The following is a 26,475-nucleotide window of genomic DNA, read 5'->3' as shown; positions in this document are numbered from 1 at the left end:
CACCACAGTCCAGGATGAGACAACGAACATCCAAGAATAAATAAATATATATATATATATATATATATATATATATATACACACACACACACACATATACATACATACATATACATACTAGGGGTGCAACGATACACAAAATTCACGGTTTGGTTCGATTCTTTGGTGTCACGGTTCGATATTTTTTCGATACAAAAAAATGTTCATGCTTTTTTAATTTGTCATTTATTAAAATTATAAATATATATTTTAACTCAAAAGTACAGTTTTTAAACAACAAAATAATAATAAAAAAAAAAATCTATCTGATGGAGAAATCCCTCATCTTTGGAAAAGAGAGTTTATTACAGAGAAATGTCTCTTTCCAAAATAAAAGCTATACTATACGCTTCTTCTGGGCTATATTCTCAGCAGCATATTAAACATATCAGGTCCCCATAAGGAGAATCCTGTGCTAACGGCTGTCTAAATGACTCGGCTAAAGTTTGTAGCATGCGTGCTTGTTGTTTTTGTCTGCTTCCACTTGTCTTTGCACTAGGATGATGTCGGTGTAAATGTGCAGTCATATTCGTTGTGTTCCCACTAGTGCTGTCAGCGTTAATCTCGTTGAAATGACGTTAACGCCACAACACGGCAAATCTCCGTTAATGAGCTACCGCGGATCGCCCCGTAGCTGCGCTAACGCACTATTTCCCACCAATGGAACTGAGCATTGCGTGGCACATCCAACATACTGTTTTACTTTAGTCCATGACGCGCTTACCTTCAGGGTCATACGTCACATGAAAACCAAAATAGTTCCAAAGGCCAGATCTGAATGAGGGTGGGGGAGGTTCAATTTGCCACGTTAGTTTCTGTCTTGCTAGCTTGCGCTGCGCTCACTGGATCTGCGCTCGACAGTGCAGCCTAGGCAGAGTAGTCGAACGCAGATCCACTGAGCGCTCAACACAGACAGCATCGTCAGAAGAAAAGTTGATAAAATAAATCAAAAATGTTGTATTGTTCGATACATATGCGTACCGAACCGAAAGCACTGTATCGAACGGTTCAATATCGATACGAGTATCGTTGCACCCCTAATATATATATACAGATATCTCTGCCAAGACGGTGGAAAACTAAGTTAACAGCTTGGTTAGCAGTTATATATGGTAGCAACGCAAACTAACACTGTGAATTAACACTAACAGTCGGGGTGGGTCATGATGATGTTTATGTGCACAGTATTGTTACATAATAAAATTAAACCTAACAGATGTTGGACCTTGCATCGAGCTTTCTAACCAGGTGCTTGAAGCCATCATTTGCCTGTAACAGCATCAGTAAATTTCTATCCACTGTTTGCTCTCCGGTCATTAGGACTGAAACATGTTTGTCGTTTCCACCTTCAGTTGTAACAGTTTTGCAGACTTTAGCTCCCCTCTCAGGCTCTAAACTGTCATTGGAGGATAACTGCTGCTCTTGCTCTCAGACATGCCTCAGCTTGTCTCGTTGTTGTGCGTGTGCTATGGAGCTTCACTATATTATTAAACCTGCAAGGGGACATTTTTTTCACAGGAAAATTTATATCAATATTACAGTGGGCAGCATGATATATGATATATGATTTGGCATAGGCTTACCTACCAGATTAAAACCCTCTTTTAAAGTGCTCCAAAATGCACCAACAGTGCAAACAGCAGAGCTTCAGCTGAGTGACTCAAACTAGTGAGACATAGCAGACGCTGACCAGCAACAGCTGCCAGTGCCAACAGGTCTTTAAACATAGCAACCGTTCCCTAAATTTAAGTCTCATCCGTATCCAGATGGATGAGGGGAAAACCTCAGAGGACACTGCACTTACAGAGGCTGTAAACATGATTTCAAATGCTGTGAAGTCGGATATTTTAACAGGAGAATTTATGGGACTGACTCACTTTGGAGCCAGTCTCAAGGGCACAGTATAGGAAATGCAGCTTTTTTATGCATTCGCTTGGTTTCAAATGCTTATTTTAAAATGATAAAATGATAATATTTTATCATTTTAATGGTTTTCAAAACATTTAGCCTGCATTAATAATTAGCCAGCTGGTTAGCACTGGCACGTTTATAGAAGAAAAAATAGAAGCAGCAGGCTGTAAAGAGAGAGAACAGCAACATTTACACTTTGACAAGTCTCCGTGAAGGTTTGGATGCACTTGTTCCAAACCCGGCTCTGTTCTCTGTGGGCTTTGTGGGAAGGAGAGAAGTTAAAAAAATAAAGTTTTACAGCTTCCTTTCAGGTCAGCGGGCGGTGGGTGAGAGATACTGAGTGAAGTAACACTGTGAGACTAATGTTGGCTATTTTCTCTTCTCTGGCACTGGCTTCAGTATTTCTCTTCACATTTTTACTCGTATATACTTACCCATTTATATTTTATTGTCATACAAGCGCAATCACAGGCAAGCCAGTGTTATGTATAATACCCATTTAGATTGCTTGCCTTCCTACATGTGCTAATAATGGCATTTATCTCCTTACAGAGGTGTTTTCCTGCATCAGCCCATCAGATCGTGATTGACTATTTATGGTCAGTTAATATAGATGATCACATTTACAATGAAAAAATCCTGGGCTGTCTGAACAACGGTGCTGAGACCGGTTAATCAGCCCGGCCCTGGCAGTTTGTGCATGTACACACATACGCTTTCATGTTGCAGCTGCAGCCTGCACACTGTGATGTGAGTGAAGCCAGAAGGATTACACAGAGTGGTGCGTCTCCAGTCACGACTCTGCTCTGACTCTGATGTGCAGTCTTCAAAGCCCTTATTGCCTTTTGGCCCTCTGCTTTTTCATCGGTCACCACTTACGGTCCTCGTATACGTATGATGTTGCTCTCTCTGGACGCGTGTCGGCTGCTGTGTCGTTACACTCTCGGTCACGATCTGCATTAGGATCGTGATCTTTCATCCCCTCTTCCACAAACTGATCGTGGAAAGCAACATTGGGTTATAGCAAATTAAGATTCCTGGTCACCAGCAATACAGTCAATTAAGTCAATTAGAGAGGCATCTGTGGTGGAACAGAGTGAAAATAGCCAACAGTTATTTTCAATTAATATCAGGTATTGTGATTATAAACTGATTAATTGCCTTGTCTATAATATATGAGGGAAACAGTATAAGTCGGCGTAGCGGCCCATAATTGTTGTGGACAGGAAAAGTGTTCAAATCACCAGCTAAGCTCTGTTTTTATTCCAGCCCTCCATCCATTCTCTTAAACACCTGTCCAGCAAAGGCTCGACTTAAAGCAGATTAACCACCAGGACCTTAGAGGTCCAGGACTTAGTCATGGCCATAACTGTAGACTCTCACATGTACAGTCATGGCCATTTTCCCAAAAGGTTGATTCGGTTCATCTGGACGTTTTCAGTGGGAGAAACGTTTCGTCACTCATCCAGATGACTCCTTCAGTCTCAGCTGACTGCAGGTTTCCGACCTTATAAACAAGACATTTCCACAGTGAGTGAAACACACCGAACGAACAATGGGCACTGAAAACGTCCAGATGAAGAGAATCAACCTTTTGGGATTTACTTACCTGGATGATTGAGCGTGCATCAAGACCTATTAAGTAATCCACCCAAGAATCTGCTTAGATCAAGTGTTTGGTAGTTTTTTAAAATAATTTTATTTGATGTTAAAAAGAACATTTTATGCAAGCACATTTTCTGAAACAGAAGTATCTACTTTCCAATAAGTGTCAGACATGCAAGTCCACAATTCTCCAATTCTCACCGCGAATATGCAAAAACATTCTTTAAAACACGTCCTTGGACTGTGGGGGAAACTGGAGGACTGGCGAGATGTCACGCAGAGAGAGATTTTGATCACAGTCCATGTCCAATTAAAATCCATCTGAAAACTGGTTAAATGTGTCTCCCTCCTCTTTCTTCTTTCCTAATGCTTCAACTGTCTCTTTCCTAATTGCTCTTTCTATTTCTGTCTGTTCATCCCTCTACAGTGCGTGGAACCCCAGATGTCCACTGGGTGACAGGTCATTACATGACCGCGACTTTCCTAATGAGCCCATTAGTCGTTTCTGCCCTCTTCCTCAACATCCCCCAGTTCTTTTGCACCACTCGTTGAAACATTTCCAGTTCATCAAATCGTGTACTCTTTCTAACACCCCCGTCACCCCCTCGTTTCTCACCTCCCTGTACTTCAGCCATAACAAAGTGCACAGCTCCACCCAAAGGCCATGATGGCTGCTGTAGTTTGTAGTTACGTACTTTAACTAATGCGGATAACTTTATCCACATTTACAGAAAAAATAGTTTGTTTAAAAGTAATCATTGATTTCTAATATTATCTAATAAGTACTTGATCCCCCTATAACATAGCCAGGATTCAGGTTCCCACAGATTGGTGATTATAATCAGTTAATCAGTCACAAATACTCCTGATCTCAGTGCATAAAGCACATGGGTCCTCAGCCTCAGTGACTCCACCACTGCAAAATCAAAGGGCTGTCAGAGGACATCGGGGACAAGATTGTAGATCTGCACAAAAGTGAAATGGGCAGCAAGAAGCTTGGTGAAAGGGTGATAACCGTTGGTGTGATTATTTAGAAATGGAAGAAATATAAAACGACCATCAGTTGCCCTTCGTCTGGAGCTTAATATCTCGCCTCACGACGTGAGGATGTTCACGAGAAAGGTGCTGGATCATCCCAAAATGAACGGAAGGAGGAGCTTGTTACTGATCTGTCAGCTGTGAGCACAGTCACCAAAAATGCCATTAGTAACACTGCGCTGTAATAGAAATACAGTGTCTGCAAGATCAACACAGATGTGCAGACTTGTCTTACGTTTGCCAATGAAGCAGCAACCTAAAGACTTTAGAGTTTCTGCAAAGAGCAATGGGCCAAAATCCCTCCTGGTGACCAACTACAAGAAACACCTTACCACTGTGCTTGCCAACAAGGGTTTCTCCACCCAATACTAGGTCAGGCTTTGCTTTGGAATCAAATACTTATTTCCTCAATGACATACACATCGAGTTATTTGGTTTTTATGGATTTTCATTCTGTTGCTCTCCATTAAAACCAAACAAATGTAAAAAATTAGTACAAATTGGCAAACAATTCAGCTACCTGGTCATGAGTATAGCTGAACAGGCTGAACTGGTCTTCAGTTTTGACTGTAGTCGGTCAGACTACCAAGCTGTTCTTAGACTTTCAATGCTGGTAAAAAACAACATGGGACATTTCTTGACATGTCTTTATCATCATAAGTTTGTGAAGTTTTGTCAGGTTTTTGCACATATGTTAAACGTTGGTTATTTAATTGGTGCAGAGGATACATGTAGAAGCACATCTGTACACATTTTAAGGCCATTCAAAGCAGCATTGAAAAAGTCATAAAATCTGAGAGGCCAGAACAAAGACCTGTCTGTAAGGCGGTCAGAATCAGGTCTATACGATGAAAGACTGATATTCAAAACAGGCCTGCAACTGTGCTCAACACAGACCCACTGACAATCTGTACAGGTCAGCTTTTAATGGAAGATAACATCATCTATGAGGAGTATGGGACAACTGTAATAACTGGGAAACATCATCTCCATCATTAACCCTGTCAGGCCTGAGGCATCATCAGTAATAACCATAAACCCAGGTTATCAGACTATGTTCTTTTTGGATTTGGACAATTGTTTTTCTCAAGTCTTTGCAATCAAGAAAAAAAACAGTTTACGGCTGCGTCCACACGTACACGGGCATTTTTTTCTATGCGTTTGGGCCTTTTGTCCACACGTAAACGGCGTTTCGAATCACTGAAAGAAGAGATTTTTAAAAACTCCTGCCAGGGTGCAGATTTTCGAAAACTCCGTCTTTGTGTTTACGTGTGTACAGAAAACAGAGATTTAGTCATGCGACGTCAAAGGTGTGCGCCTGTCTTGACGTCACGCTGTGCACCACGTTATTGCAGATGAATTTCTCCAATGGTGGACAAAATACTGTTGCTGTCAATCTGACCATCTGCAGTTTTTACACACAGTTACTGTCCCTCCATTTAGAAAGACAGAGGTCAGAGTGAACTTCAGACGTGGCTTCAGCACAGACACTCTCACAACCCAAATCCTGACGCCAACATTGGTTTTGGACGAGATCAGGTCGGTGGTCTTTCTTTACTCTTTCCCTCTCAGGCTTCCACAGTTCTGATTGGCCAACATTTCTACATGGTTAGGATTACATCGCCACCTGTTGCTTTAGCATGTTGACAGCGTTTGACTTAGTTTTTTGCATTTACATGTGAACAAAGATATTTTTTCAAAACTGCATGTGTGGACAGGATTTTTTTTTTCCCAAAAACATGGCACTGGTTAGGGTAAGGGGGAGATAGCACTCAGACCTCAGCATTAGAAGTCTCTCAGTACCGAGTCGTACATGACTTTTCTCTGGTGATAACTGCTCTGTAACAAAGGTACATGCTTTGCTCTGTAGGCCCCAAATAATCTCGTATGACGAGTCTCTATTCCCACTGCTGATTTCAGTTATGTATTCTTCTGTTGCTCTTTGGTTTTAATCAGTGGATTAGTGGAACGGTGCAATCCTGAATGGTGTTCTAGCACCTTAAATCTGACAGACAGGTTCTAATGCAAAACAGTAGCGAAAGAGTCAGTCTGTCATGTGCTGCATCCAGATGGTATCCCAGTGAGAGCAGTGAGATACTGGATCCTTGCAGGGCAGTCATAGTGCATATGTAAATAAATCCAGTCCCAGCACTCATATCTAGCACTAAAGACTGACAGCTACTGCTGAGTGAACAGAAGAGGAGTAACGTGTTTTAAGTGGCAGATAATTAGAATACGTTTCAAACAGCTCAATAAATATCAGCAAACACAAAAAGGTAGGGCTGCTCAATTAATCGAATTTTAATCTCGATTACGATCTGGGCTTTCGACAATCATTAAAAATGACCGAGCCAATTATTAGCCCCTCCCTCGTGCTTTACTCTCGCGCTGCTCCGTGTGGCAAATGGGTTGGCAGTCAGACGTGGATCAAGTAGACACAGTGTGTAAACTTTGCTACGGTGTAGCTGCACCACAGAGCAACACTGCAAAGTTCACTAAACATAGATGTTCACATTTTTCATTTATTTCTTATATTGCAAACATTTGCACTGTTACGGGTATTTGCACTATTTTATATTATTTTTTAAAGTCATTATTCACTACACTGTTATTGTTAAATATCGTCAAATAATCGAGATCTCAATGTCAGTGAAAATAATCGTGATTATCATTTTTGCCATAATCGAGCAGCCCTACAAAAAGGTCTCAGTGTGTGAGAAAGATGAAACTATCACACCAATATTTAATTATGGAAGATGTAGTATATACTGGAATTACAGCCATAACTATTACATTGTGGGGTCTTTACCTTGCTTTTAAGTTGTTATGATTTGGCGACATATAAATAAAACTGAATTGGAAACATAAATAAGAAAATATAAAACCTAAACCAAAATATCAAATATTTGAAAATGTTTTACTTTTCAGTTCATCAACTGGCAAAATTGAGGCAATAGGTTGCCAGTGTTTTAAGGTCCAGTGCAGCTGCTTTCAATAATCCGTCAAGTGTTGTGCCCCCCCCACAGCCAAATTCAGTATGTGTACACAGAGGTTACGAGAAGGTTTGATTCATTAGCATGTGTATTTATATTTTAAAGACAGTGTGAAAGCAGTTACATTTTAATATTAAAAACAAAATGTTCTGGTTTAATGTCAAGACAATTTCTTAGCATCTCTTTTTATAAACACATGCGCAGTGCCCACACACACACACACACGGCTAATACGTATGACACCATAACAAGTAATGCTTTTCACAAAACAGAAATCACACTTTGCACAACTCAACTCCCCCATCCAGGAGGCTAATGAGGGAGAGTTATATTATCGGTCTGAAGGTTGTGGAGACGTTCTGGACTCCTACACATAGAAACGCACAGGATGTTTGTTGGCTAGTCTCACTGTGTGGTTGGAGTTGACTGTTGTATAACTATGTCTATGTATAACTGCAGTAGATACCAGGGCTGACACCAGCTCCCACTGAAATTCTTTGGTCAGCCAAGCTGAATGGCTCATTAATATCAATGCAAGGAAAGGAAGAGGAAGTGCACTAAAGAAATGTCTTTGCATCAAGTTTCCTTCTCTCTAATGAGCTCTGGGTCTTGTGGAGGGGATGGAGGAGGACCCAACAAGAGTCCCGACAGGCCACTTAAACACAATGGGTACTTTGTGCATCAACTCTTCAAGTATTTCTGTTTTCATTTGTATCAGAAAGGTCAGTCACACAAGATGTCAGCTGCTGCTTTAGGGATGGTATCATCTATGAATCTTCTCTATGGTCTTTCTCTTTTTCTCCGGCGTGACAGCTTCATACTCGATATCCCTCCTCAGTCTAACGTTATCTCCAAACCCCTTTGATGCACTCATTTCCACTCTTGTCCATCCTGGTCTTCCTGTCTTTTTGTCATTGCCACCGACTCCATACATCAGAGCAGGTCCCACAATCATCCTGCCTATACTGGTCACCTCTCTCGTGCACCGTCCTCTGCCTTTAGCGGCTGACCCCAGGTTTTTAAACTCGTCCACCTTCACTGCCTCACCTATTTGCATCTTCACCGGCTCATCTGCCCCCCCTCTCGTTCAATTGCATGCATTCTGTCTCGCGTCTACTTTCATTTCTCTTTTATCTGGTGCTTAACTCAACCAGAACAGATGCCCGATGTACTTTCACCCCCACCCCTGTATCTTCCCTCAGCATCGTCTTGCTGTGTCCGACCTTCTCTATACTTCTCCATCAACACTCTCACAGTAAACATCACATCTGTAGTGCTTCTTCTCAGAACGACACCATGGTGCTGCTTGCTGATCGTCACCTTTCCTCTTAACCTCGCTTGAACTACTCTTTCCCATATCTTCATGGCACATCATCTTTATCCCTCTGGAGTTACTACAACTCTTCACATCAGCCTTGTTGATGAACGTCTCCTTTCTTCTGCCTCATATTCAGTTCACCATTCGTCTTTGCCACCCCTCTCTTTGCTGTACTTCATTCCACCACCGAGTCTGCTTGTCTTCTCTTCTCTGTCCAAAGGATACATCAAACACCTTCTTGGCAGTTTCCATAAAAATTAAATAATTATGAAATACGTATTCTTTGTTTGGTTAATAGTCCCTCTCCACCAAAATAACAAAGTGCTTCCTGTTGGCTTTTAATAATAAAAACAGTGGCCTTCATCAGTAGATGTTAACAGAGCCTCGTGACTCATTCATTTGCAGAGATCATTACTTATCATTACCACCTGACCTTTTACCTTTCACCTTTCCTGAGAACCCCTGAGCTGTAGAGGTTGATAATCAGCCTGCATTACGCTGACGTCACTTATTTAGCCTGTGGGCTTTCAGCCCAGGAGTGATGAGATGAACATGACAGGGTCTGACCAGGCCGCTCGACTCTACAGACTCTATGTAACATTTGCAGCAGTTTAGGACATTACAGTGAAGAGGGAGCATCTGCACCGGATTATATTACCAACTGCTTATACACTGGAATATTTTAGCTGCATGAAGAAAGTGAAATGTCCTCAGTCTCTGTAACAGTAAGGCATAGGTGTGCATGTGCATCTCACGACACACTCCATGAGCTGGCATATTATAAGCACGCTCTCTCTCTGCCTCTCGCTCACATACACACATTAACACATTTGCGCATCTGTGGGCCGAGCGCACATTAAAGGTGCAACAGGGTCAAATAGTAATTTCCTTGATGGGGTCGTGTGGGCACACAGCAGATTTGTACAGTCAGTAACAGCCACTTGTGTCACAAAACTTCATGCAAACATCAGAGAGGAAGCTGACGCGTACACTACAGTAGCGGCGCATAGAAAACAGGTTTCAGTGCAGTGTGTGGGTCAAAGACAATTTTCAAATCATTTTTGTGTGAGATATAAGCAGCAAAATCGTGAGGACACTACTGTGAAAATCTTTAGCCAGCTCTCATTTCTTTAGTTTTTCATTAATTTAATCATTAATTTATTGAAACATGTCCAGATGTAAAAGCAAAAGCAGAGTTTGCACGATCCCAACAAGATTGGACATTAATATTTGGTAAGACCACCTTTATTCTTCAACATGATCTGAATGGCCTAGCTGAGCTTTCTTGCAATTTCTTTCAAAAATCTTCAGGAAGAGTTCTGTCAGTCACCTCAAGGTGCTTTATATTGTAAGGTAGACCCTACAACAATACATACAGAGAAAAACCCAACAATCATATGACCCCCTATGAGCAGCACTTTGGTGACAGTGGGAAGGAAAAACTCCCTTTTAACAGGAAGAAACCTCCAGCAGAACCAGGCTCAGGGAGGGGCGGGGCCATCTGCTGTGAGAGAAGGAAGACAGGATAAAGAACAAACCCACTGAATTTCAGTTCTTATATAATTTGGAATACCTCAGCCTTTTCCCTGTTTCTCATCCTTTAGAATGACTTGCTGATGGACACCCTTCCTATGAGACCAACTGTGTCAGGTCCTATTTTTGAAGGATATCACTTTCACATACTGTTCATCTGCTGCAGAGAGTTTGTTTTTGTTTAGGCCTGAAACATCTTTGGTTTTTATTGGTAGATTCAACTAAAGAAACAGCCTGACACTAACAAAGAGCCTAAAGATATCGCTTAGAATCAGTTTTTGAGCTCTAACTAACTATGTGGCCACTGGTGTCAAATTAAAGCCAGTTCCATTTATTTTAATGAGTGCTAAACCCCCAAATATGTAAATATGATTACATCACATTTCCACCACTGTCCTGTCTCTTCCAAGGCTGGCTTGAAAACAATCCGGACTGCTGTGTGCCGCTGCTAAGGTCTAACAAAAATAATTACTCTTCCTTAAAGATCTGCTTTATTAAATAAAAGAGAAACCACACACTTGCACTGTCCAAGCCCATATATCTAATAAGCAACCGTTTCAACCATCAGCAGCTCCAGATAACGTTATGAGATGCTTCAGGCTCTGTCTAAAATCACTTGAGCAGATTTTAGAGACACTGACTGATCACATCATGCATTTGGCTCTAAGAAATTAATTAGAGTAGCATAGTTACTGCTGTGCTTCCCTTTTATTGCCACCATTCATTTACGGTGACGGGAATAAACGGGAAAAATAGACTCGAACAAAAGTAAAACTTTCCGCTACATTCATAGAAACCACTGCAGTGCAGTTAGCATAAAACAGGCTTTTAAAGAATAACAGCTTGATATAAATTGTTACTGATGGGATGTCAAAATCCCAAATATACCAGTCATTGAGAAATGCAGCTCAGAATACGGGTAAGGTTTTTAAAAAGGAAGCTAAGAAACGTTTTTTCCTACTCTCCTACTTCAGATCTATCGATTCACTTATTTTTCTAAAACTACATACCAGTTATTATGTAACAGGCCACAATGTTTTAAATAAAACCATCTATGTTACTGTGTAAAAGTTCCTTTACTTTTAATCTCATCTGCTCGATTAGTCGAGTTCACTTAGCTTTGTTGAGTTAGCAGCGCAGCGCTGCCGAGACTTTAGCGCCTGTTTCAACAACGTCATTCCAGCCCAGCAGTGACAGGTGAGAGACCTCGCCTCTGGGTGCTGTCTTGAAGAGTTATGATTAAAACTAAGGCTGACAGTTTAATTTCCACAGCGCCCTCTTCTCACATCAGCAGTTAGAAGGACATGCACTCCCACAGCTTGGATGAGGTCAAACATGGTTCTGGCTGTTCTGAAGACAAATGTTGGATCAAGTGAAGACGGTGGATGAGAAATTTGCATGATCCAGTGTGTGTGCACCAACATTAGAGAACAGGCTGCTATTATCTTTAAATGTCAGCACATCTCAGAGAAATGATCTGGTTTCAGCAGTTTGTCCTTCCCAGCAGTACGCTCTGTGCTGAAGCAGCTCGACCTCGAAAAGGAAGAAGCACGTACATGTGCAGCAACATCATGTAGTTACTGCCTGGTTTACTTTGGCACAGGAAATGAGGATCATTTAGTGGCTGGAAAAAACTAGAAAGTTTAAAAATCTATCAACACAACGTTTCAAAAATTGACCTTCCTGCATTTTAAACATGACAATAGCTGTAATTCCTCCCTGGCCTTTAAGGTCGGGTCCTTTCGCACCTCTGGACGTGCAAATCTGAGCACTCGGCCAGACTCGGCGTTCATGTCAAGGATTATTGAGAAGGCTGCAATGGCAGTGTTTCACTCAGCAGCCGTTCTTCCTTCTCTTTGCCAACATGAAAGTAAGGTGGATGTGTCGCTGACGTATGAAAGGACATTGGAAATTTTCAAATGACAAGTGATTAGAGCAGGTTTCATGGAGCACTGAAGAGTGCAGCATTTTTAAAGTGTGGGCTGCAAAACTCTGATCGCAGGTTGTAAACAGAACATTTTAATGACGCATTCTCATACTTCAGGCTGCTTCCCTTCTTTAACACAGCCACACTCTCTACTTTAAAGCTTTCCCCGCACGTGACTGAAAACTGTCTCAATGTCAAAAACGACTTTATTGTCGCACTAAAGGTTGAATCAGTTCTGATACATGAGAAGACTTTACACTTTAACATGTGGGCTAAAGGAGTCAGGGATGATCTCCTGAAAATCAGCTGCCTGTGGCTGAGGAGGAACAACACTGCATCATCCATAATACTGAGGAATTCTAACTGAGACTCTACAGAATAACCAGACTGGATTAACTGGATTGAACAATCCTCCTATGAATCCAAAAGGACGGATTCACAGTTTTATCATGAAGACTTCTGGTCCTCGTCAGTCAGTGATAATCCTGTGGACGTGGGGCTTAATGCAAACTAATAAGAATAAAGGAGAAGAAATCGATAGTGCCAAGGTTACTTAAGGCTGAACAACCAGCATGTGCAGTCTGAGTCACTTCTCTTATACTACAGCGTTCCCCCACTGTGCACCTGACAGCAGTGCCACTCGTGTTATCACTGGTGTCGCTGCTTGTGTGGGTGTGGAAAGGATGATCTTATTACTACATCTTAAGTCAAAGAGGTGGTTCTTTGGTTCGGTCAACAAAGCGGACAAGCAGCTGACGTGCGATCCAGACACCTGGGGAATTTTACCAGCAGGCAGCTGTCAGTCCTCAGGCATCATCTAAGGTCCTGCCAGGCTGAACCGTGGCCATCCATCGAGACGCCGACTACTTAGTTTCATTTGAGAAAATTCAACTTTTAATTAAAAAAAAGCCTTTTCTTTTCATTTCAGTCTCTGTAAAGCATTTATAATAATAAAGGTTAAAGTAGCATATATATGAAATATCATTTTTCTTACACATATAGATGCGTGAGGAGGGGGACAGGACAAATGGACAGGAGAGCAGAGGGGGAGAGAAATGTGACAGGAGATGAGACAGCGTGCAGGTTACAGTTACTGAGGCTGAGAAGACATGAAGAGATGGAAATACGCTCAGGGAGCATCCGTTTAGGGGGAAAAGCTCTGCCAGATGAGGAATAACTGGATGAATGAATGGCAGCCAGCAAGCCACCAGGTAACACCCAGTGGACACACGATTTCTGATATGTTTAAAAGAAAGAGTGACGTCCATATACCGACTCCTGCTCTTGGGTTTAGATTTTATCTGCTGTTCATATTCAGGGAGACAGAGAACCGTGGAAACAAGGATTTCCGATAGGACAGACCAGAAACACCTCGCCTGAACATCCTAAATGACTCTCCTGATGTGAAGGAGTAGCACCGTGACCCCCACCCCCCTAAAATACCCCACCTACCCTTGAGATGAATCTCATTTCCACTGCTTGTATCTGCAGAATTATTAGTCCCACTATGAACATGTATTTTTTTAAATACATATTTCACAAATGCTCTGAACCACAGCAAATGATTTCTGATCCTTGTCTCACAAGCTGCTCTTCTGGCACAGACCTTGGTCTTCAGTTCACAGGTCGGGGTTTTGTGCAGGCCAGTCAGTAAGACTCACTTTGGTCTTCTGGAGGTAGTTCTTCATCAGGAGTGACGGATGTTTTGGGTCAGAGAATAAAGCAACGACCCAGACTTATCAGAAGTCTCTACGTTTTCTGTTATATTTGGACATTTAATTAAATAGTCAGAGGCCAAAACCTCTTTGGCAGCATTTGTCATATTCAGATAAAATTTTAAAACGCATGTATTTTATTCGAGTTATGGTGCAGTTATATATCTTTATCCCAAGAAAGAGAAGCTTTGGCTGTGAGATCGGTGACTTGGCTGATCTGCAGCTATAGGCGGAGGCAGCTTTGTAACCAGCATGGAAGCTGTGACTCATACAGTACTGCAAGCTCAACAAGCCGGTCAGGAGGGGCAACCCCCCTGTGTCCGGCCACACACACACTTGCACACAGACAGGCTTAGAAAGCTTGGGTTTTGTACAGCCTCTCTATGAAATTAGGTTTCCATTATCTCCATTGTGATTACTAACGTTCCACTGAGACAGCAGCACAGTCACAGTGACGTCAAAGGAAGTCCTTGATGGAGAAGCAGCATTAAGTCACCTGGTAAGGAGTTCAACAAGTTTGAGTGTGTGTGTGTGTGTGTGTGTGTGTGTGTGTGTGTGTGTGTGTGTGTGTGTGTGTGTGTGTGTGAGAGAGAGAGAGAGAGGCACTGATGGGAAGGGTGATGCTAAATTATGTTTAGTGAGAACATTTTACAGGAGGGAATGAAAATTATATTGACGTGAAAATGTGTCATCACCGCAGCAATTACAGTTTTGATCAAATCCAGACAATCACTATAAGTCGATGCAACATCCTGTGAAGACACACAACTGTACATGTGGTGGAAAATGAGAGAAAAGGAAGAGTACTCACTGCAGAGAGCGATGATGTGGCTGCTGTCTTCGTGGACAAACTTCTTAGTCACTGCTTCCTCCATAATCTGCTTCACCTGCACACAGAAGAGCCGGAGTGACTCTGTGCTAAGAGTCATTGTCTTTAACCTTAACCTTAGAGATGGTAGCTGCATCCAGTCTCACAGTCAAGCTAATCTGCATCGGTTTTACATAAAAGCTACTGTCACAGGAACTGAACACACACACAATGTTTTTCTATGGAACGTAAATTACCCCATTACCAGATATCTATCTATCGATCGATCGATCGATCGAGAGAGAAAGAACAACATCGGAGATCTTTGTCCAGAAGAGTCCCAGGAACAGCTAGGATACTGAGCAGGACCGTCAAGCTCCCAGGCCTCTGGTAGAGGACCCGAGTTTGAAGGATGGACCACCCACAGGGGCGAGAGGGGAATTGTTTTTGAAAATATATATAAATAAGAGTGACGCAGTCTCCCCTTCAAATTGTGACACGTAGGAATAACAGCTCTGACAATCTCACCCAAACATCCGCACTGCTGACTTCCAATTAATATCTTGGCATCCTGGAAACATTCAAATGAGTCTTTCTGCTGCTATCTGTTGTGTCTCTGGGGAGGAGAGCCTGAGCGAGTTCAGCAACACTGACTCAATCTGCCGTTCGCTTGTCCAAGTTCGCTCTCTCCAAAAAATTAATTGCAGTCGGTAATTAATCCAGGACGTGTCTGGCACCTCCGCCTGGTTTGGGTCTAATTGATAAACAGAATGGATTTAATTGCTTGTGTGGTTGTGTTATAATGAAGCTCTTACTACAATATCGTTCTTTCGCTCATAACCTTTTCCCTGTATTGTGGAGGAGTGGGAGGTTGTTAAGATTTTAGTAAGGGAGGGGCTAAATCGCTCGATTTGGAGAGCCACAAAAACAAACAGCTGCTATAGACTTGTTGTTCCTGAAAAGAAGAATATGAGGAAGAACCTTCAGTTTAAAACAGCTCCAAACTTTCCTTTTTGCTAAAGCGTATAGTTAGGGCTGGATCAGGTGACCCTGAATCCTCCCTTAGTTGTAGGCTGCTGGGGGATTCCCATGATGCACTGGGTGTTTCTTCTTCACTCACTATGTGTTAACAGACCTCTCTGACTGCATCATACCTGTTATTAATCTCTGTCTCTCTTCCACAGCATGTCTTTATCCTGCCTTCTCTCTCCCCAACCAATCACAGCAGATGGCCCCGCCCCTCCCTGAGCCTGGTTCTGCTGGAGGTTTCTTCCTGTTAAAAGGGAGTTTTTCCTTCCCACTGTCGCCAAAGTGCTGCTCATAGGGCGTCATATGACTGTTGGGTTTTTCTCTGTGTGTAATATTCTAGGATCTACTGTACAATATAAAGCACCTTGAGGCGACTGTTGTTGTGTGATTGTGATTTGGTGCTGTATAAATAACATTGAAATGAGCTGAACAGTCGACAGGTTAAACTGGTCACAAAGAGCTTCTACGAGGCTGCACTGAAAACCTGCAAATACAAATAGTCACTAAGAGGTGTTGAGCCTGTGAAAAATTATTTTCTGCATCAGGGTTAAATTTGTACTTGTTAAATAAAACTTCAGTGTGGTAAAAATACATTTTTATTAACTGCTGGAAGGTGAAGCAAACAGCAGTTTCTACTAGTAGTCTTATAGTATTATAGTAGTACTGCTGGGCTCTGGGGTCATTCCCTTAAAGGAAAGAAGCAATTTTTCATAAAAATCAAACTTCCTAATGACGGAGCCTGTTATGTTACCAGATGGACACATGCCAGTAGCCCACAGATCCAGTCAAACTGGCTCTTTACCATTCCTGTCTCAGCGTAACAGTCAGTCATAGATGCCACAAGGAAAAACAAGGAAATGTCGTGGCATTTGAAGGTCAGAGTGGCAAACACTGAGTCATCTGTTAACACATATTCTAAATATTATATTTCTGCGATTACAGCAATACCTTTAATGAAAACAAAATGCTATTTTCAGTCTACCACCAAATACCGCTCAGTTATAAAGGCTTCACTATTACCTGCTCCTGTATTTGGCAGGTACATTTCCAGTCAGTATGCTAAAAGATCCATGACTCAGAAGCTTGAATTAACAGAACATGTACACAGAGACAGGAGCAGACCCCATGAGTCAGGTTAGGGGAACTTTCTCCTTCTCATCCAGTTTTATAGATGTGCAAGTAGATCCATATATTCATGCAGAGAGCAGCTCCACCCACACCAGCAGCTCCACAGAGCGGGATCGATACCTTCACCTGGTGGTACTATGAAACTAACAAGTTTAATTAGTTCTAGTTGTCAGTGATTACACAGCCTTGCAGTGAGCTCTAGTAGCTTTAATTCCAGCAGATAACGTAACATCACATTTGCAATAAACATGGTTAAAAATCCAAATTCATAGTGAATGTTTCTTAAAAACACACAGATGTTAATAACTGCTCAGATCGGCCCACCTGTTAACGAGGAGGCGTATATACACTGCAGGCCAAACTCACATGACTGGAGCACGTTAGAAGCTCGTTTTGTTGGCACAAAGGTCACATGACCTCAGAGATACCTGCATTTATTGGCTTTAGCTTAAAGATGACGTTCCTGCATTAATAAGCATGCACTTCCAGGGACAACGTTGAAGACAAACTCACTGTGTTTGGGGTTTTGTGTCGTTAATGGCTGAGCAGAGTTGGGTGATTCTGACACACTTCTACGAATCCTGAAGCTAATGCTTTCTGGGAGGAATGGAGAAAGGAGCTCATTAGCCCCCCTCTGTTACATAAGGAGACGTTTAATTTTCCCTTTATCTCATGTTCGTGACTAAACAAACAACCGAACACCAACAGTTTGTTTGTGCTCACCACCAAGAACCATGCTCCTGATGCAAATGTGCTCCACACAGTGGAAAATACAGTAAGTGACGGGACTGTGCAGCAGACAGTTTGCTAATTCAGGCTGTTTCTCGTCCACCCAGGGTGGTACTGAGTTTATGATTAAGGGAAGAGTAATCAGGGCTTGTTCACTTCCTGAGGTGAGTCAGTTTATCGGAGCACCAGCCTCTTTGGTTTGTGATAAATAACAATATTAAAGCATTTTTGTGCCACCTTTAAACGTGCTTCACTATTTTAAATGACCGTAAGGTGACAGCCGAGAATTTCACATTAATTTGTCACATTTTCAGCTCATCACTTTGTAATTAGCGTGAAGCACGGCGCTCTTCTCTGAAAGGTAAACAACAGCGGCACGGGTGCGCGCTTTTAGATACGAGTCTGGCTCATTAACGGCGGCACAGGTGTTTCCACTTCCTGCTGATTAGACCCGTGTCTAAGAGTGGAACACGGGCAGCGCTGTGACGGGAATTACTCTCGACTTTAACACAAATAATTAGGTTGAATGGATACTGAAGCCCGAGCAGCTCAGTCGCCATTGTTAGTTTTTATCAATTACAAGTTTGTGCTACTGTGAAAAATACCTCCGACCCAGGTGGGATCTTTGCTGCCCCAACAGGTGGAGGAGGCAATGACAGCCTGTCTCTATTAGGTCACTTGTGTGTTTGATAAAGGTGCACCATGTGTGACTTTTAAAACAGCGCACTGCAAAAATTAGGATGGTGTTAACTGCTCGCTCGTTTGTCAGCTCTCTCCGCTCGTCCCGTCTCCGTATCAGGTGGGAATTTAGAGGAAGCGCCTTGCTTTGAGATAATGCAGAAATTACAATGTTGTCCAAAATAAGTGTGATTGTGATTTTTGCAATAATCTCAGAGCCTCACGTGTGTTTCTTAGATTCGTTTCACAGTTGGAAAACCAGCCACACTGACTTTATCTAATCCTGGGTGGATGTTCAATTTGATGGCTTATAAAAACTGTAATAAATGACTGTTTATGTGTTTGTTTGTTTTTAAGACTTTTGGTTTCAAAACTGAGCGTCCATGTTGTTGAAGAAGCCTCTAACTCAGGGGTGGGGGGGCCACAGCAGAGACACCGTCATTAATGAGGTCATAAGCAATGCCCTCGTAACACTGGTGGTGGCAGAGGGAGGCTGAAGGATGAGTTGGTGGACTTCATTTGTCCTCACTCATAATGCAGTTGTTGACCTGATGCTGCTTTTCACAGATACTATGACCCTGAGATAACTCTCTCCTTAAAGAGACATATCCTGTATCAAACCAATACCTCTGATATTCCTGTAAAGAAAACGTAATTAGCGTTTACCCTTAAGAGTATAAAATATCAAGTAGATGTCTGTGTAGTTTTACGAGCTGTTTTGGCTTTGAAGCTCTCGTAGCAGCAGCCATAAAATAAGATTGTTACAGGAAGAAATTATTTGGTTCTGGAGAAAGTGTCAGTCTGAGGGAAACGTTACCCAACACTCTATTTTGTAGGGGTGGGGGGAAAAAATCGATACTGTGCAGTGTCGTGATATTTTGTTTGCTAATAATGTATCGATGCAGGGACAGCAGAAATCGATATTTTGTTACAAAAAAGGTTTTTGTGCTCTGACTTCAGAGCACGTTGATCCTTTTTCTGAGCAACAATCCTGACACTGTCAAATGTGTTTAACTTTTTTTTGGCAGCAATAAACATGACAGTTTACTTATTTTAATTTAAGACATGTTTTATTTTAATTACGTTTAAAACTTTTTTATTTAATGTAAAATTATATTTTGTTTTAATTTACTTTCAAATTCTTCAGTTGCTGAAGGGGCTGCATAGTTTTCATATTGCATAGTTCAGAATAGCTATAATTGTACCAGATGGTTGCATTCAGTTAAGTTGGACTAGACTGTAATACAAACCGTTCAGTTTGTCAACAATAAAACTGAAATGAGAGAAAGACTGAGTGTGAGACTTTGATATTAGATAAAATGAATATTGATAAAGTTTACCTTTATGTACAGAATCTGAATATCGCAAAATATTTTAAAAATCGCAATAATATTGTATCGTGCGTTAAGTATTGTGATAATATCGTATCGTGGGATGTATGGTGATTCCCACCTCTACTATTTTGTAATGCTAGAATATTTCTTCAGAGAAGAAACTATTTAATGCTGTTACACAGCAGCATCCAAGGCTACCCAGTGTAGTACGTAAAGGAAATGAAAGCCAACTTCCAACACTACGGTCACAGTATTGATGTTGGTCATGTGACAGTTTCCTGATCTTGAAGATGATTTTCCATTTTCTGTGAGCAGCTGGGGAACTACTCATGAAGAGCTTTTACAACTATGCAACTTTTCATGGGTGGAGTGTGTGTGTGTGTGTGTGTGTGTGTGTGTGTGTGTGTGTGTGTGTGTGTGTGTGTGTGTGTGTACATGCATTTCACCCGGCTCTCTGCTTCTTCTAAAGAGAGCCTTTATTTCTATCACAGAGCAAACGCGACGGCCAACATGTGCAGAGCTGTTACACTGACACGTGTAAACACTACAGTATTTAATCACTCATATCAGCATGCATGGCTACAGTTACATGAGGGTAACAGTTCAGTACAGCTACATGCACATGCACTGTACCTGAGCTGAATCGAGTGTTTCATACTCGATTCAGCTCAGGTTTGAGTGAAGTATCTTTTACTGCAGCAGGAAAACAGAAAAACCCAGGATACTATATTTTAAGCACACAGAGCCTCTTTCATATACTTTGATTTGTTATCTGACTAGTTAAGAAACTGCTAGAAAAGCTCTGTGTTTAGGGGGAAATTAATTTCCTCCAAAAATCTTCTATGTTGTGGAGACAGAGAAAAGTATTGATCTACAGGACGACTAAGCTGCTTCTGGAACCACCAGAAAACTACGACAGATTTTATAAAAGGAGAAGGATGCGTAAGGAAACAGGTGACTACAGAAAGGCATTTTTGACTCGGTATAAGAGACCACCTGACAGGGCCGCCTCACTGCTGAGATATTAATCGCCAACTGATGCAATTTAACTTCTTTGGGAGCTGCACAGGCTTTCAGTTGCCAAGCAATAGTGAGCGAACAGAGTGCCGCTTAAAGAGACAGAGAGCTTTAACGCAGGAGCCAGTCAGCCCCGTTCAAACCAGGCTCTCTCAACACAGCTGAATTTGCCATGCTTTAAAACATCCTGAGACAGTGACAGGCGTGCCATGGATGAACTCTGGGATAATCGTGTATACCAAAGATATACAGAACATGAAGAGTTAGAGCAGTTAGAGCATATGGCAAAAACAGATAACTGATGCTTTCTTAAGCAACAGCATCTCCTTCACGTGAGGGCACATCAATCCTAGTCTAAAGTTAAAAGATCTGCATTTAATTGACAGAAAACAGGAACTGGTGTGTATGAAAAAAAAGAAACTGACAATAACCCCTGTGTTTGAGAAGCACTACGCTGAAGAAGCAGATGGTCCAATATTACATGTTGAACAGATCTCAGAAACAGGACCACCTCATCACATGTAGAGAGGATTTTAATACAACTTAAATTATTTCAAAATTCAAATACAAAGACACTCCACCGAGACACCGAGGCGTTGTTTAAATGTTAACAGCCAGCATGCATTAACAATTGATGCTACTGCAGCACAAGACAGTGACCGGAGGTGTATTTGAAGACGCAGCTCGGCATATCAACACACACCTGTCAGTGGCTCAGTCACCCAAGACTGCAACAGTCTTTTCCTTTTCCCACGTGGTCTGTGTTTAGTAGACGCAGACCCCACCACCTACAGTCATCCTGAGAACTGGAGCTATTTTGAGCCTGAGGCGATGCTATGACTCAATTATTTAAGACTCAAACCTGTAGATGACTCTGGAATAGCTGGAGGAGAACACAAGTGTTTAGCCTAGATATTCAAAATTAGTCTTGCACCTCAGACTGCACAGGAGCTATTTTAACCATTTCCCAGTATGTATGACAGGCAGGAGAAACACCCTTCAACCACGTAATTAATACTGATGTTTTACAGTTTGTCCACCAGAGGGCACTCTGCAACCTCCCTTTGCTGGCAACACAAAGACAGAGAGTAAAGTATTCAATGACTTCTAACAATAAAAAAGGATATTTTTAAACTGCACTCATATATACAACACATTACAAGTGTTAGGAAAATCTGTTTATTATTGTGGGTCTGAAAAAAATAAACCAACAAATCACATGTTTTAAAATCACTAAATATTAATATTGGCCTTAAAAATCCTGTCAATCAATCTATAATAATGATAAAACTGCGTATGTTCATGTTTAATGTTACTTGTTTGAAATACAGGTTTATCAGCCCAGAATTCTGCATCCTGACTGGACATGAAGAGAAAAGGTAACACACTGTTAAGTGGTCAACACAGAATGAAAGAAACAGCTACAGGAATAATGATCATATTTAGGTCTCACTGCTAGGTCTGTTGATTCAAACATAATGTGCATGCTGTCAGCAGGCCATCAGCATTTAGCATCTTTAGTCAGTTGTAAAAGGAAGATGAAAAGTGTGGTGAGGTTTGCACAATGGCTCCAAATGTCCAACTCAGCTGCAGCTTTTATTCCCTTAAAGTAAAAGTGTTTCCATTTTCTGCTTTCGTCTTCTTTTAGATGCAGCAGTGATATTAATCCACTAAACCACAATCTTCAGTCAATGTATCTGAATACTGGCGCAAACATGACAACTCAACTATATCAAGTCATTCGCTGCCTAAAGCGAAGCAGTGACGGAGAACTAATGAGGTACTGTTTGATGAACGGGATACTTTAACTCACAGCACAGAGAGCACTGATTAGGTAATCCCCCCACCTCTTCGCTCTATCAGATTTTTGGCCTGTTATTTTTAGCCTGACCTTTCTTCTCCATTATAATGGCAGGAGCTTCATGCTCAGACTGAGGTACAAGCAGTGAGCCACACCTCGCCACATCCAGCCTCCTAAGAGGCTGCTTTTGGTTTTTACTGACATTTCATCTGCAGGGAAATATCTCCAGTTGTAGCTTTCAGCATGAGGATTACAAAGAGAGTGGGTAGAAAGGTTAAAGGGGTAATGATTTATTCCTCACTGGGGAGATGTGAGACATTCATCATCAGGAAGAGAAAAAGCCTGTAGCACAGCGTGCACCGTGGATGTTAGTGCTGCTGGTAGATGCCGCGGCTTATCACTTAAAACACGAGGTTTGTAATGCAATCCTCCTGGAGGGCTCGCTTATGATTGGATGCAAATTACGTACATCATCATGTCGATACAAATAGTTTGGAAAATAAGGGGTTCCTCCTCCCCACTTCTGCCAAATGTTTGATGATCGTTAGCTGTCAGATCATTAGGCAAAATACTTGATATCATTTAAACATGTAATTACCCCAGATTGGGCTTTCACATACAGCCACGCCACATTTTAAAAAGCCTTCATGTGTACTCGAAAGTGGAATTACTGTGGACAAAAACAGACATGCTAACATATTTGAAATATCCAGCTTCGTAAGGTAACAGTAATAAACACGAAGCAAAGAAAACAGGCATTTTATCACTGACGGAGTGCAGGTGGATGAGGACTGATGGTGCATTTATTGAACTGTTTGGCAACTTGAACTTGTGACGCTGACAGCTGAGCCCCACACAGCACGAACACGGTCCCCTTCCACCCCAAACACCCCCCTCTCTGTGGGCATTTTTGAGTCCAATAAAGTAATAGAGTACTGATGTGCAGCTCGGCAGGCCGTCACGTGTGAGCGCCTACCTCTCGTTTGACGTTCCATAGTAATTTCTCCTTGTATTCTTCCTCCGTGCAGCCCTCCATGTCCGCGGTGTTCTTCACGACGCGTCTGTATGTCCCCGTCACGCTCCGTGCGCTCCGCTCGGCCTTTCCGAAGCGCTCTCCTTTTATTTCTTGGTTCCTTCTTCCTTGGTTCAGCAGGACTCTGACGCAGCCGAGCAGCTTGACGGCGACGTCAGAGGATCCGCCTTCCTCGCGTTACTGATCAATGGAAGCGCAAGAAAGGAGGAAAACAATCACTGGAGCCCACAGCATCCAGCCCCTCCTCAACCCGCCGCCTGCAGCCACTCAGCATCCAACACACCAACCTGTAGAGCCTCGAGTTATTTATAGCATATTCTGTGGAAACGTGTGAAAATGCTGCTCCGGCTCAGTCGATGTTTGCAGCTTGTAAATCCCCCCACTTTATGTTTGTCTGGAGCAAACGCCTCCGCACAGCTTTCCACCGGGACTCCGGTGCCGTGAACGTGGAGTGAGGTCGTTAGGTGCAGTATTCCTTCTGTCTTTATCCACACGCTGATAGGCACAGGAGGGGGCAGCATCTGATTACAGCACATGTGGACAGCGCAGTCGCCTCTGATGCCAGGTCGGCCAGATGCAAAATGAATGACGTCACGGTAACGTGACGCACAGTAATCTCTAGTGGAGACCCCGTCATGAAACTTTGTGTTTGTGCCTCCGTGTGGACTGAGTGTGCACCTGCAGCACGACGTTTCACGTGAATGTGACAGTAAAGTCAACTCGACACGCAGCAAATGCTTGCTGCGTGTAAGTGACGTTAGAGGATGTCAGAGGTGCTTTTTACAGCACGGACTGCATCTCTGCAACGGACTCGGGGATTGCTTCAGAAGTGCCTTTAAATCTTTTCCACGTCGTGTTGACTCTTATTCTGGCTCAGCTGGTTTCTGCTCTGAGAGCTGCCTGAACTACACGCGTGGGAGTGTGCGCCTTCACAAATAAGCCGCCATTAGTAACGACCTTGGCTCGCTCTTTTGTCCGTGGCGTGTAACAGGTGGCAGGATGGGCCTGCCGTTCATGTCAGGGTCAAAGCTTCCTGTCTGCTCCTGCTAGCATAAGTACTGGCACGAAAGAGATGCCACGTATGTGGAGCTGATCTCTTCCCAAAGTCATCATCAATATTGTTACACCAGCACTAACGGAAAGATGACTCTTCATTATGTCCAGATTGGGGAATTCATTACTAGCACTAACGCAGCTTCAGCAAACATCGCAGCCTCTGCCTAACAGAGAGCTGCGCTGTGTCACCGAATGCAAACCGACAGCTGTCATTGTCCGAGCAGTGCAACTCCGAGAAAAGAAAACGTGTTTGCTTCTTTTCACAACATACTGACACGCTGCAGCTCCTGCGCGCATCATGGCGTGCACAGTTTCATCATTTCAAAACTCCCAGAAACCACAACTTCCATTGATTTGACCCACAATGAATAAATGTGGCTCAGTCCGGGACCCGGAACAGCCTCGACGGACAGTAACACAGGTACAGATGAGGATTAGGGCCACTGGGAACTAATAAATGGGGGGGTTGGATTCCGTTTTGTTTTCTTCAGAATTGTGACTTTTTTTCCTCAAAACAGCCCCCCCCCCCCCTCTCCCCCCTCTTTGTGTCCCCCCCCTAGCCCCAATCCTCTTCCATGAGATACACGCCTTAGAATGAAAATGATGAATTTGTCTTGGAGATTTTCTCTAAGTAGGAGAAGTGCTTATCACCCCCCCCCCAAAAATTTTTTTTTAAATTTCTCTACAATTTCCTGAACAAGCACAGTTCAGCACGTCGATGAATGCAGATGAGATTGGAACATTCTGGGAATGTACCAATGCAGAGCCTTTCCTTGGAGCGGGCTAGTTTGTTGAGCCCGTTGAGATCAAGAATCATCCTGAAATTGGACCTTTCCATCCTGGAGCAGCTGTCATGCGTGGATCCAGATCCCTGCCAGTGTGAAGTGGAACAACTTTTTCCTCTACAGTGAGCTTATCTGTTTACATTTTGAACTCCTTCATCAATGCCTGTTTGACTGCTGTCATCATAATCAGCGCTTCCTTATAAGAGAACTGAGTATAATTTTATATCAGCTGCCAAATGCCCCGTCCTACCTGAGTTCCATGGTGACCTCAGACCTGGTGATGTAATGGTTGTAGACCTCTATCCGCGTCCTATCAAAGTCAGAATCATTGACTCTGGCCCTGCACGTCCCATGTTTGCAGTGATTCCTGGTGTCTGTGTGCACATGGTTTGGTTCAGGGCACCAATTCAATTCAGTTTTATTTACATAGCACCAAATCACAACAACATTTGCCTCAAGGTGTTTTAGATTGTAAGATAAAGACTCAACAATAATACAGTGAAAACCCAACAATCATATGAACCCCTATGAGCAAGCACTTTGGCGACAGTGGGAAGGAAAAACTCCCTTTTAACAGTTAAGTTAAAAGGCAGTTTTTATGAAAATCTTAAAAGTAGAGATAGTGTCTGTCTCCTGAATCCAAACTGGAAGCTGGTTCCACAGAAGAGGGGCCTGAAAACTGAAGGCTCTGCCTCCCATTCTACTTTTAAATACTCTAGGAACAACAAGTAAGCCTACAGAGCGAGAGCGACGTGCTCTAATAGGCTGATATGGTACTACAAGGTCATTAAGATAAGATGGGGCCTGATTATTTAAGACCTTGTATGTGTGCTCTCACTGAAGCATTTTGTAACAATACTCATCTTGTTGCATACAGCCTCTATGTTGGTCTTCCATTTTAGCAAATTGTCAGAGTGGGCGCCCAGGTACTCCTCCATCACAGCAGCCGATGATTCCCGCCAGATGTTTCTGCAAAATCCTCAGCGGGAGCTCCTGTC

The 26,475-nt window shown here is 42.5% G+C and overlaps 1 protein-coding gene across 4 annotated transcripts in view; it reads right to left on the bottom strand.

The window, feature by feature from the left end:
- The window catches only part of sgsm2 (small G protein signaling modulator 2), a 116,453-nt gene extending 92,200 nt beyond the window's left edge, over positions 1-24,253 (bottom strand). For 2 of the 4 annotated variants that reach the window (XR_013101589.1, XM_076892106.1), the window contains exons 1-2: positions 23,580-24,249; positions 14,891-14,966 (exon numbers count right to left, since the gene is read on the bottom strand). Coding sequence is in view for 3 of the 4 variants with exons in the window: in XM_076892106.1 (XP_076748221.1) it covers positions 14,891-14,966; positions 23,580-23,639 (136 nt within the window). In the remaining variant the exon portion in view is untranslated. Of the gene's footprint in view, positions 1-14,890; positions 14,967-23,579 lie in introns of all 4 variants that reach the window. The other 2 variants (XM_076892107.1, XM_076892108.1) reach the window with 2 other exon arrangements.
- Between the last annotated feature and the right edge of the window lie 2,222 nt (positions 24,254-26,475).

The sequence above is a fragment of the Maylandia zebra genome, linkage group LG14, assembly GCF_041146795.1.
Source record: "Maylandia zebra isolate NMK-2024a linkage group LG14, Mzebra_GT3a, whole genome shotgun sequence".
In the NCBI taxonomy this organism is placed as follows: domain Eukaryota; kingdom Metazoa; phylum Chordata; class Actinopteri; order Cichliformes; family Cichlidae; genus Maylandia; species Maylandia zebra.
The sequence above is the reverse complement of the archived record's forward strand: the minus strand, read 5'-3'. Positions and strand labels throughout refer to the sequence as shown.